Source organism: Spermophilus citellus (genome assembly GCF_964194105.1).
Source record: "Spermophilus citellus genome assembly, chromosome: 11".
In the NCBI taxonomy this organism is placed as follows: Eukaryota; Metazoa; Chordata; class Mammalia; order Rodentia; family Sciuridae; genus Spermophilus; species Spermophilus citellus.
The window spans coordinates 88,880,454-88,893,948 of NC_138192.1; the positions used below are offsets into that span (position 1 = coordinate 88,880,454).

The following is a 13,495-nucleotide window of genomic DNA, read 5'->3' on the forward strand; positions in this document are numbered from 1 at the left end:
GTCTCTCAGTCCAGTGTTGCCAACAGCAAGGGAACTACCAGGGGCCTTTGTTTCTGTGGTGCATATTCCTTCCTCCAGCTCTCAAAGTATGTCTATCCAAAGTCATCGAATCAGTTTCCTGAAATTATACAATTTCAACTAACAAACCGGGAATTCGACTATTTTGATTTGCTTTAAAACGATTACTACCGATTCTCTGCCTCACCAATCTTTTTGTCAGCCACTGCAATTCCGTTTTAACACACCTCGCTTGTGAGAGGCTGTGCTAGCACTCTGGAACTTTATAATTATGTTCAGTGTTTGTGTGTGGGATGGAATGGGGAGGAAAACGACAAATAATTATAGTTTCGCTGGTGAGAGTCTGCCAGGCTAAGTAGTAGAAATACGAGAAGCGGATAAAGCTTTCAGCATTCTTAAAAGTCGTAGGGAAGTTCCTGGCACGACCGGGGGACGTGGGGTGCCTTGCCACTCCTGTGAACGCGGGAGAACACTTGACCATCACTTGACCTCAACTCTGCGTTCTCGGTTTGAGGCCATCGTCAAGGAGTACTGCCGCTAACCCGGGCTCTAAGGGATTGAGACGGCACGGGAGCCCCGCTCTTGGGACAGGCTGCGACAGCGCGCACGGAAGTGCTTTTGGCTCTCTCCAGTCGGAGAACGACTCTTCCCCTCCAACTTCCTCCCGGGGCTGGGCTGCTCGGCCTCCCTAGCCGGCTCCTCCTCCTGCCCTGCCTCCTCCCCCTGCCCGCCGCAGCTCTCAGGCCCGAGGTGCGGCGCTCACCCTGGCAGTCCCCAGCCCGTGACGCTGCGTTGAGCCGAGCTCAGAGGAGGCGAGGGGCACTCGTGCTGCCGCCCCCGCCCCGCGCACCCTGCGCCCCACTTCCAGGGCAGCCACTTGGAAACAGCCCCCCCTGCCTCTCCCAGAGCTGTCCCTGGCTAGCTGGGAAGAGAGCGGCCGACAAGTTTGGGCGCGCGCAGGCGGCGGGCCGCTGGCACCGTGCGCCCCGGGAGGGGCGGCCGCCGCTCTGGGCTCGGCGTCCCGGGCGCACTTTGGCTATGGATTCTCCCGTGCGAAGGCGGCTGCACCTTCGCTCCCGCCGCCTCCTGCTTCTCGTCTCCGGACTCCTTCTGCCTCTCTGCGGCGCCTTCAACCTAGATGTGGACAGTCCCGCCGAGTACTCTGGCCCGGAGGGAAGTTACTTCGGCTTCGCGGTAGATTTCTTCGTGCCCAGCGCGTCTTCGTAAGTGGCGGCACTTGGAACGCGAGCCCACCCCCTCCCCCACCGCGCACCCACCCTGCGTTTCCCCACCCTCGGGCTGATCTCCCCCGAGGATCCCGGCGTCTGTGTGTTCCAACCGTACCAACTCCGGGGTGGCTTATATCCGGAGTGGGAGAACGATCGACACCCAGTTCCATCTCTTAAAATTGGTTGGGGGCAGAAGGAGAGAGAGCTTTGAAGCAGATCTGTTCTTAAAATTTAGGAAAAGTGGGAAATCAACAAAGACTGGTCCTGCCGGACTTCGCCCAGCTTCTGTTTTGGTTAATTTCATCTCCCAACTTCTTTTTCTCCTGTACCAGTTAGCCCTTTTCTGCTTCACAGATTTAACACTCATTCTTTTCTCCCTCCCCCACTTTTTCCGCCTCTTAGTCTGATTCTGTTTCTTCTCACTCCTTTTCCAGACATTCTGATGACTAAAGTGACCATATTGTTGTATTAAATTCATTGTGTCTTATCTTTGGGACTGTCAGACATTTGAGCATTTGAGTTGAACAGATGAATTGAATGTGTCATCTGCGCTTTTTATAGTGATTCACTATTTAGGTCATTGTTCAGAAAGAACAAGAGTGTTTGCTGAGTTTTCACTCGCTGCAGGTCACTTGAATGCTGCATTATTTTTGCAATTCAGTTATGTTTTCAAATTGGCAGCGTTCCGCTTTGCAAGGACCCTCAGGATTTGAAACAGTTATATATTCATTATTGGATTGCAGATTGTCTCTGACTCTACTGAACACTGACATCATTCTCACCCCCACTCCACTCCCATTTTAGCCTTAGAAATACTGATTTAACGAGTGTTCACTGCATAAGTTATGGTGTTTAAATCTTTTCAAGAGGGATACTGTACATTCGGATCTAAGTTTTTAGAAGTTTTAACATATTTTTGTTTCTACGTTTTCTCTGTTAGGTATCCTTTTTTGGGAGGTTAGGAGGAAGGTACAGGATAATTTGGATGGTCAGTACTTAAGACCATTTTCCCAATACATTCATGCCTAATTTGAGGGTGGTCTACATATTTTTCTATGACTGTTAGGATATTCTTTAGGATTTGTTCTTGTCATTTTTTTTTCTGAATGTTACTGAGTATCATTCATTTTGATAACAACTTTTGCAACAATACTTAGATTGGATGCAGTTAGTGGAAACTAGGCATTGTTTCATGTAGCAGACTTAGATTTGTTTGTCATTTCCAGTCACAGTGGTTCTTGTATGACCTGAGCACAGATTTTTCCAAAGTGGTAAAAATGATAATAACTTAAGATAGCATTTACAACTTCACATTCTATGTAGTGTTTTTTAGGGGAGGAGGGAATACCAGAGATTAGATGAAAGGGCCTCATATATGCTAAGAATACACTCTATCAGTGTGCTACTTCTTGATTTCATCATTTTAGCTAGTCTTACCATTTAAAAATTTTTGTTCACAGATATTTTAAAGTACATATCCTTTGACAGTATAATACATTTCAGTTGCTTCTAAGGATGCACCTTTAGATTTAATTTGTTTAGAATTTCTGATAATTAAATGTATAATGTGTCTTTTGTGAAAAGCAAGCATTTAAATACTTCAAAACTGATGGAGAGTTTTGCAGATATTCTGCAACTATTTCCTTGAGTTCAGTGTAGGGATACTTGACAAGATGACACACTTTTAAGTATTATTATCATGGAAAACACAGTAATATTTATTATTGATGATATTTGCTGTTGCAAGGCACGTGGCTAATCTTTGGCCAGTCATTATGATCATTGAATATACTAGGACTTCATACATCTATATGACCTCATATGTTTATATAATCTCACCTGTTGGCCTTTAATGGTAACCTAAAATTGAAATAGGGTTTAAGTTCATGTAATATTTTAAAGTATTCATCAGCAACTTTGTTACTAGTACAGTAGGAAACCCTAGTATTAAAATTAAATTAAAAAATGAAGCAAATGGAAACCTTTGAAGTTTTTTAAAAAATAAAATATATAAACAAAGGTTTCTACTTATCTTTTCAGATTAAACACAGATTAATTTTAAAATTATGCTTAATTTTGTAGAAACACACTTTTAAATTTAATAAGCATTGAATCCAAGGTACATGGGATGTCATTTACTATATTGCTAGTTGGATTTATTATTGTTATTTGGTGTTATCATAAACTAATAAGAGGGAAAAACACATAATAAAAGGTGTTTGCTATTTAAGGAATTTCTTTCCTGCATAGGAGGAAGAATTAGCAAGCAACAGTTATGAAGTTTACTGCTGCCCCTTATAGTTTAAAGTGTCCAAATATCTTATGCAAGCTATAGAACTGTTTTATACCTTATTTTTATTTCTTCTTATTTTTTAAACTAAGATAAAGATGAACTAAGATACACAAGTAGTAGAAAAATTATTATTGAATTATCTCCATATTGTTGTTGTGGGCCAATGTTTATTAAAGAGAAGGGAAAATGAAGTACTAAGCAGAAATGTTAAGGTTGCTACTCAAAATATTGCTCCATAGATGAGTCTTAGGTTTGAAGTTGGAATTTCTAAAAATAGTTTTTAAAAATCATGATCAATAAAATATTAGCATTGCATAGTTTTCTTTTTGTACGCATTGACTTATGGATACAATGTTGTTATATTTACATAAAATTGAAAGATCAGATTAAGGCCAAGAACTTAATCCTGTTTTTCTTTTTTTTTTTAATATTTTTTTAGTTGTAGATGGACACGATACCTTTATTTTATTTTTATGTGGTGCTGGGGATTGAACCCAGTGCCTCTCATGTGCAAGGCGAGCACTTTACCACTGAGGTACACAACCCCAGTCCAATCCTGTTTTTGTGTGTGTGTGTGTGTGTGTGTGTGCAGAATAATTGGAGAAATTAAAAGCTGAATACTAGGTTTGAAGTACTATAATGATATTTTACATTGGTGAATCTATTTTACAATTTGCAAAGCGCTTTTACTTATATCTTATTTCAGTACAAACCACCAGGGGAAGTAGGGGAAAGGCCATGAACTAGTTCATATAGACAGGGAAATAGAAGCCAAGAGTTTAGTCTTAAGTTATTTGAGCAGCTTGGTGTGGGGTACGGATAAGGAAGGAGCAAAAGATAGCCTGTGTAATTCAAATCCCACTTGCTTTATGTCTTCAAATACTGCATCCTGTCGTGTACACCCTCCTACCTCTCTCCAATCCCTGCCTGCTGGGGATCAAATCCAGGGTTCTATGAATGCTAGGCAAGATCTCTACTACTGCACTACATCTCCAGCTTACTGCTCTCCACCACCCAACTTTTTCCACAAATAATGATTTCCCCCTCCCCCCCCCCCCCTTAATGACAATTGAGCCCAGGAAGGGTTTGCCACTGAGCTCTTTCTCCAACCCTTTTAATTTTTTATTTTAAGACAGGGTGTCCTCAGGTTGCTTAGGGCTGTGCTAAGTTGCTGAGACTGGCCTTAAACTTTTGATCCTCCTGCCTCAGGCTCCCAGGTTGTTGGGATTACAGGTTTGTGCCACTGTGCCTGGCTCCACATAATGATTTTTTTTTTAATATTTATTTTTGTAGTGTTAGGTAGACACAATATCCTCATGTTTATGTGGTGCTGAGGATTGAACCCAGCGCCTCACACATGGTAGTCAAGTACTCCACTACTGAGCTACAAGCCCAGCCCCACATGATGAAGTTTTAAAGAAAGCAATTTCCTTATGTATTCTCAAAGTAGTATGTCATAAGGGTCTCATTTTACATACATATCTACATATTGTACACATATTCATTCTCCAAGTAGTATATAAAGTTCTCATTTTAAATATATGTGTGTACGTATACATATATATATATGTATACATACATATATAAATGGTGTTGTACATTATACACACACACACACACACACATACACAAATAGTGCTATATAGCACTAAATTCAAATTTTTGGTTTTTTCCTCATTAGAAACAAATGGATTTGGGCTGGGGTTGTGGCTCAGTGGTGGAGCGCTTGCCTTGAACGTTTGATCCTCAGCACCACATAAAAATAAATAAAACAAAATAAAGGTATTATGTCCATCTACAACTAAAAAAAATATTTTTTTTTTAAAAAGAAACAAATGGCTCTTTTTTATAGTTACTGTGTATTGCAGGACAAGGGATGGATGAGTATTTTATGGAAGGAGAATTTACTTTTAAACCTCTGGAAGTCCTGACATGGCAATACCTGGAAAGTTTTAAAACAAAACTGCTGCCCTGGTTGCATCTCAGATCTAAAAGCAGAGCTCAGTTGTGATATTCCAGTGGATTGTGGCTCATTTCTCCTTGATGAGCCCATCTTAATTCATTCTGACTAAATGTGAGCTCCTTTTTACCAAGAGATCTCCGTGGTATCTCTGCTTCTATTAGTGGTGCCATCATTTTCACTGTTGCCCTGGAAATAATTTCATATTCCTCCCTCTCATTTTCTATTTTCCTTTTTCTCTCCTACTGCACTCCTCCAGCGTTAGTCAGTGCTTAGTCACCAGCAGAAGGTCTCAGAAGTCCCTCCTCCGTTAAGGTTTCCTGGTGTCCCTCTCCGCTTTCCACTTCTGTTACTGCCTTTTTTATCTCGGCCCTAGTCATCACAGGTGTGGCCCCTGGTGCTCAAGTCGTCCCTTCTCCCTCTGACCATCATGTGGCTCTTGGGGATGTATCAGACATTGTATATGTTTCTTTTAGTTTTATATTTCAGAAACATCCATTTGGATCCTAAAGTTCTTCTGCCACTCAGGTTCCTTCAAATGTGCTTGCATTGCCAGAGGAGTCCAGACTTGTCAACCCAGATAAGGCCATTGTGGTCTGCCTCAATCTGTGTGCACTTCTTAAAACTTCTCATTTCATTTCTCCCTTTACCATTGTAAACATTGTCACGACACTTTAAAAAATGACTTCAGTTCATAAACTTCAGTGTGGCTTTGGCTTTGCTGGCTGATTTTTTTTTTTTCATCATAAATAGCACCTATGTGGGGGCTACAGTCTTTATTACTTAGAAAGCAAATCCTAGGTAGATTACTCCTGATTAAGACCACAGGTTCATAGGACATTAGAGAAAGGAAAAATCTATGGGATTTTCAGTTACTGTTTCTGTTTTACATCATACAATTGCTGATTCTAGTATATTTTTTAAATAAAGGTAAATCTGAAACTGGAATTATAGCTGTGAGATAACATTCAGCACTACTTTATCTACATTGCTTTGTACATGCATGTATGATATATTTTCCCCAAAATTCCTTTTGGTGAAGTCTCATTGGTCACCTCAGAAAGGAGCTAAATATATTAAAACATGTTTTATCTTGAAAAGGTCAGTGCTGAAAGCAGCCAAATAACTTAGTTCATTTGGAGGGCTTGAAAAATGTCCTTGTCCTGGTTTGGCAGGTTGCCCTCCCTTGGTAGCCAGGGTCACATTCCCTGAAGCAACTGCCCTTCAAGTGCTCCTTGGATGGGAAGTGCATCCAAAGGCCATCTTCCTGGTTGGTTTTCGGATCCTGCTGTCTGTCTCTCACTTCTTTTTCTACTTCTTACACCTCTTCCCTCCCCTTTTTCCCTTCTCTTCTCTTGTCCTCTTTTGTTCCTTTCCTCCTGTCTCCCTCCTCCTGCTCATTCTTCCCCACACTCTCTCCCTTGCTATACTTTCCCCCCTTATCTTTGAGCAGTTCTTGGCATGTTATTAATAACATACCCTGGGGATATAAACTTTAATTTTGGAGTCCTAAGGAGTCACTTAAAGCTTAGGAATCCAGTCATGGCAAAAGAATGGTGCAGACGGGGATCCTGATATTATTCTTGGGCAAATTTTTTGGAGAGAGATGGAGTCTGTCAGGAAAAAGTTGAAGACATGAATTAAAGTTGTTATTCAGCCATAGATGAATAACTGTATATAGCCATAGAATGATGATTTCATTGTTCATCAGTGAAATCTCTTGTTAGCTTTCTGGAACTCTGTGCATACACTCAACCTGTCTGCTTTGTCAGAAAAATGTTGTAAGCTAAATTTTCTATCCTTTATCAGTTTTTCATTCATTTGAGTTACTGGACTCAATAGCCCTTTGAGAAAACTGGCTTTTCGAAACATATTTTTAGTTTTATATTTTCTACTTTGTTAGGGAATAGTTTATTAATTGTATTAATTGTCATTGATAGTTCCGATGCCATCATCTTGTATTTTTAGGATGTTTTTGGATTGTCTAAGTTTGCAGTTGTCTGCTATTCACCTTTAGAAAATTTTTCTTATAAATAATTGTAGTGGACATTGTTATTTACATTCACTGGAACAGGGAACCAGGGACTCAGAGATTTAAAGTGACTTCTTCAATTGATTTGCAGTATTTATAGCTTTTAATGCCAAACGTTCCATCAGACTGTGCTGCTTATAGTATGAACATTTTTTTTCTGGTTTGTTACCTCTCTCAACTGAATTCAGCTGTTATAGCCATATATTACACATTCTTAGATGAACTTTAAACTTACTTGATTTTTTTAAAAATAAAGCATTTCATAAACAGGCTTTTCATTTTTGCAACATGTATTGCTTTTTCTATTCCTTAATTTTCTCAGATAACATCTTTTACCATTCTATATGTTTTATTCTATGCAAATATTTATTTTTTTCACTACAAAGCTCTCTCTTAAGACTTTAACATATGTCTAAGGTAGTCTTTCTTTCTCCATCTCTCTGTTTCTCTCTTTTAAAAAATGCTTAAATATCTTAAAAGTAATTAAAGTATCTTTAGCTTTTTTCTTCTAGTAGGCTAGCATTTAGGTATTCCTTTTATATTATTCTACTATTTTTTGTGTATTTCATCAATATACAAGACTACACATGAAGGTATGTTTAGGAAAGCTGGGTGAGCATCCATATTAGTACATCTAATTACTGTCATTTCATGCTTATAATGTGCAAATGGTCTGATGAAAAGCGGCAGCCTTGTTTGTAGTCTTATTCAAGGAACTCAAGCTATGTGCTGCCAACACAGTGCTGTTTTCATTCCGAGGACTCTCCTACTGCGTCCTTTCTTCTGTCTTTGCTGAAGGCTTAAAATCATCCCAGCTCTTTCTGTCTCATGGTGCCAAGTAAAGAAGATATCTAGAGTCCAAAATTGAATAAAGTTTAGTTTTTTTTTTTGGTTTTGGGTACTGGGAATTGAACCTGGGGTGCTTTACCACTGTGCTACATCCCCCAGTGATTTTTCTATTTTTTATTTTGAGATAAGGTCTCTTAAATTGCTTAGGACCTTGCTAAATTGCTGAGACTGGCCTCCAACTTTCATCCTCTTGGCTTAGCCCTCTGAGTTGCTGGGATTATGGGCGTGCATCACCATACCTGTCTTTTTTGGGGGGGGCAGGGGCGGTGTACCAGGGATTGAACTCAGGGGTACTTCACCACTGAGCCAAATCTCCAGCCCTATTTTATATTTTATTTAGGGTATCATTGAGTTGCTTAGCACCTTGCTTTTGCTGAAGCTGGCTTTGAACTCTTGATCCTCCTGCCTCAGCCTCCTGAGCTGCTGGGATTACAGACATGTGTCACTGCTCCCACCACTGTATCTGTCTTTGAATAAAATTTTTGAATAGGGAAATTGTTTTAAGGATAATTAAATGGTTGGACATTTAGTAGAGGATGGTTTCTACATCCTAGGGATATTAGAGAGAGCATACTGGAAAATTACTTTTTAAAAATATGTGATTAGTTTGAGAACTATAATTATTAAATTTGCTTATTACTCCATTATGAACTTATATATGTGGCAGGCATAAGGGTGAATTAGAGCCCCCTATATTCGAAGAAGCAATTTATCATAAGGTGGGAACAATAGTTTTGACAAAACATAAATGGTTCTTTAAAGTGATAATTGATACCAATCTAGAAATGAATTTGAATGTAGGTGTCAAGGCAGATTCTGTAAACTAGTCCTAACTTCCTGGAGCCTGGTATGGTCCACAACACTCAAAACATGTCCATACCTGTGTATTACCCTTCTTAGGACTACTGCATAAATGACCCAATCCCTTTTCAAGGTATAGCCCTTGAAATGCACACTTGTGTGAAATGTTATTTTTCCTCAAGATATACAGGAAAAAAAATATTTAATTCAAATGATGGACAGTTTTGTGATTTTTGTGATCATTTTTTCTTTAATGGTGGTGGAGCTATAACTAGCACTAGACTTTCATGCTAGGCAAGTACTCTCTTACTGAGCTACATCACCAGCCCTGTGGTCAAAGTTTTAACCTACTGAAAGAAAAGAACATTATACATGTAATTTATATATTTACATAAATGTAAATTCACATACATATGTAATTTGGCTATGTAAATCAGCTCTGCTCTAGGAAAAGAATAGGGGGTTGTGGTATGCATGTGGGGGGTAAGGGTCAGGAGTAGGAGTAGGTGGCAGTTCATTTACTCAATCCTAATTTTTTTTACTTATGAAAGATTCTTACTGAATGAAAACTAAGTTGATTTCCTAACCAGAATTATTTTGTTATAATGGAAGAGACCCAGCATTGGTGTATTATTGATGCCAAATTTGACTGCATAAAGCTTTATTAAATAGGGCGTGGTTTGCTTGTGAGTTTCATTTTTATTTTCAATTTGCAGGTTTCAAGATAAGTGTCAGACAGGAAGATGCTTATAACTAGTAATTCACACAGCCAGTTATTTGTCTAGTCTAGATGAAATTCAGTAGCTCCTGCCCAGAATAAATGAAATTGAAATTGAACTTAAGAAAATTAAAATTAGTGCATTTCACATTTAAAATATAGGTTTGCTCATAATTTCACAAAAGGGGAAAACAATTGTAAATATACTCAGCATTTAAGGAAATGAATGATAATGACATAGCATTTACTTAGTGCTGTGTCTACCCATATCCTGTTTTTTCTTCCTCTGCATCTCAATCAGTTTCTTTAGAAGACTGAGAGTCTCCACTGTATCCTCTTTCTCCTGTGAATTCCTGAGAGTAGTTCCTCTTTGGAAAAGTGTTCTCCTAGGATGACTTCTCTTTAAAGCTCCTCCGGGGGTGAACTCATCTGTTTTATGATCTGATACTCTCAGCACACTATTTCTCAGGCAGAGCTTTCCTCAGAGCTCCAGGCTACCAATTAGGTGTCTCAGACATCTCAAGTTGACATACTGAGCTAAATTCATGAGTTCCTGTAAATACTTAATCTGCCTTCCACTCCTAGACTCTATAAGCTTCCCTCGAATCCATGCATGCAAGAAATATCCCTTTCTTCCATCTTCAGAGCCACCAACTCTCCCTGTTTATTCTACTGCAGATTTCTTCAATCTGCCCACCTTCCTCTCTCCACCCACCTTCCTACTGCAGGTCACTGTCACCTCCCGGCACTGTTGCAGATCTCTTGCTTTCCTTGTTCTATTTTTCTCTTTATTTTTGGTACTGGGGATTGAACTTGGGGAGCATTCGACCACTGAGCCACATCCCCAGCCCTATTTTGTATTTTATTTAGAGACAGGGTCTCACAGAGTTGCTTAGGCCCTTGCTTTTGCTGAGGCTGGCTTTGAACTTGAGATCCTCCTGAGCCTCTGGGATTATAGGCGTGTGCCACTGTGCCCATATTATTCTTCTCTTTCTTTTTCTTTTCTTTTTTTTGGAGACAGGGTCTCCCTACATAGCCACAGGTTGGACCTCAAACTTGTGATCTCTTGCCTCAGCCTTCAGAGTAGCTGGGATTACCAGAGTGTACCACCATACCTCGCTGTATTCCCTTCCTAATGCTTTCCCCAAAGGGCATGAAATTTAGTTTTCTAAAGGTTGCAAATGACTTGTGCCAGACTCCCAAACTGTTTTTCTGTGCCACTCCCAGCTTGCTCTCACTCCAGCCACACCTTTTCTCCTGTAACTCCTGCAGACTAAATTCTTTCCTGCCTGGGATCTTTCTGTCTTGCTTGGGGTTCCCCCATTAACCACTTCCTCCCACTCCCTCATCCCACATTTCTTCTCTGCTCTTCCCTCACTCCGATGCTCCTGAAGGCCCACTTTAGAATCTTGTTTACCCATTAAAAAAAAAAAAAAAAACATTTTACTTTTTAGTTGTAGTTGGACACAATACCTTTATTTATTTTTATGTGGTGCTGAGGATGGAATCCAGGACCTGGCATGTGCTAGGCGAGCGCTCTGCCACTGAGTCACAACCCCAGCCGGTTGTTTACCTCAATTTATTGTGAGTTTCTGGAAGATCATTTCCCTGACTGCTTTTTCTTAAGGAGGCTTCTCTTCCCCATTCTTTAAAGACAGCTTCCCTAGAGAAAATTCCTGTCCATCTAAAGGAACTCTGCTCTCCTTCATCCCTTAGAAAGAACCTTCCTTTATCTGAAGATCTCCTCTCCCTATTCCCAATAATCTTTCTTGGCCAATTGTTGGTTCTCTTCATTATAATATGAGTAATTTGTTTCTTTGTTGGCTAGTTTCTTGCCTCCAGGGGAATGTGCACCCCACTGAAAGCAGGTGTCCCTAGTTCTGCACTGCCTTTATGTAGAGGAGATGCTCAATTCACACCTTTTTTGAATGAATAAAGCACAACAAAAGACAGCATTTTCTTATACTTAAGATTTTTGGCTACTGATTATTTTGTCTTCAATTTATTTTATGCTAATAAAAAATGAAATAGTAGTCATACATAATCTTTGACCAGAAAGCCACTAGATTACTCTTGTGAAGAGAAATTTTTCAGTCACCATTAAATGAAAGGATCGAGATACAATAGTTCTAAACAAAGATAATTTTTTAAAATGGAAAAATGGTAATATTTATAATTATCATACTTTGTAATAGTCTATGTAGACTTATTTATTTTGCTCTGCAAAATATAGAAAGTACATAACAGGGCACTAAATTACAATTAGGTGTAGGAAGTTCTGGTGTTCTGTTGCACTGTAGGGTGACTATAGATAACAGTGTACTCTATACTTCAAAAAGCTAGAAGAAAGAAATGTGCATGTTTTCACCTAACAGAAATGATAAAATGCTTGTGGAGATAAATATGTTCACTCTGATTTAAATATTACATAAAGTATACTTGTATCAAAATGTATCACAGTGCCTCATAAATATACACAATTTTTATATACCATTAAAATTACATTTAAATTCAAAAAATGAATATCAGATCACATAAATTGACATAAAACTTCCTTGACTTTAGGTAGAGATATGTGACATACAATAATTTGTACATATTTAAAGTATATAATTTGACCAATGTGCATTTTTAAATGAATGTAGCCCTGAAGTTATCATGTGATATTTTTTAGATGAAGTAGACCAAATAGTACATGTATGTAAGAGAATACCAAATGAACAAGGAAAATTATGCCCTCTGTGAGTAGTTTTTAAAAGTAGTTGTGGATAATATCAAGAGAATGATTCCTCCTCATAAATTATAAGAGATTGCTGATGCTTGGTGTCAATTAAAATATTGTCCATCCCTTTTGTATTTTAGTAGGATGTTTCTTCTGGTGGGAGCTCCCAAAGCAAACACTACCCAGCCTGGGATTGTAGAAGGAGGGCAAGTGCTCAAATGTGACTGGTCTTCTAGCCGCCGGTGCCAACCAATTGAATTTGATGCAACAGGTAAATGTTGATACTGTGGCCTGTTCTCTTAATTTACATTATTTGTTTTTTTTTAAATGTTTTTTAAAAGTAATATTCGTTGTGTTAATAAAGTAATGAATATAATCACCACAGACCCTCAGGGATAGTTGTATAAGAACAAATAATTTGTGTATGATTTCCTCCATAATTTTGTGGCATAAGAAAGCATTAAAACTACATCATTTCTGGACTCAAACTAAAAAGCTTCTTCTCAGCAAAAGAAACAATCAATGAGGTGAGGAGAGAGCCTACGTTTTGGAACAAATTTTTGCCACACACACATTAGATAGAGCACTAATATCCAGGATGTATAAAGAACTCAAAAAATTTAACAACAACAACAAAAACAAACAACCCAATTAATAAATGGGCTAAGGACAGACATTTCTCAGAAGAAGATATACATTTGATCAAGAAATATATGAAAAAATGTTCAACATCTCTAGTAATGAGAGAAATGTAAATTAAAACTACTCTAAGATTTCATATCATGCTAGTCAGAATGGCAGTTATCAAGAATACAGACAATAGGGGCTGGGGATGTGGCTCAAGCGGTAGTGTGCTTGCCTGGCATGCGCGCG

The 13,495-nt window shown here is 38.9% G+C and overlaps 1 protein-coding gene across 2 annotated transcripts in view; it reads left to right on the top strand.

Annotated features, from left to right (window-relative positions):
- The first annotated feature begins 464 nt into the window (after positions 1 to 464).
- The window catches only part of ITGAV (integrin subunit alpha V), a 92,200-nt gene continuing 79,169 nt past the window's right edge, over positions 465 to 13,495 (top strand). The window contains exons 1-2 of one of the 2 annotated variants that reach the window (XM_081261939.1): positions 465 to 1,241; positions 12,763 to 12,893. In XM_081261939.1, the coding sequence (XP_081118065.1) occupies positions 1,057 to 1,241; positions 12,763 to 12,893 (316 nt within the window). In that variant the 5' untranslated portion in view covers positions 465 to 1,056. The remainder of the gene's footprint in view (positions 1,242 to 12,762; positions 12,894 to 13,495) is intronic. The other variant, XM_081261938.1, reaches the window with a different exon arrangement.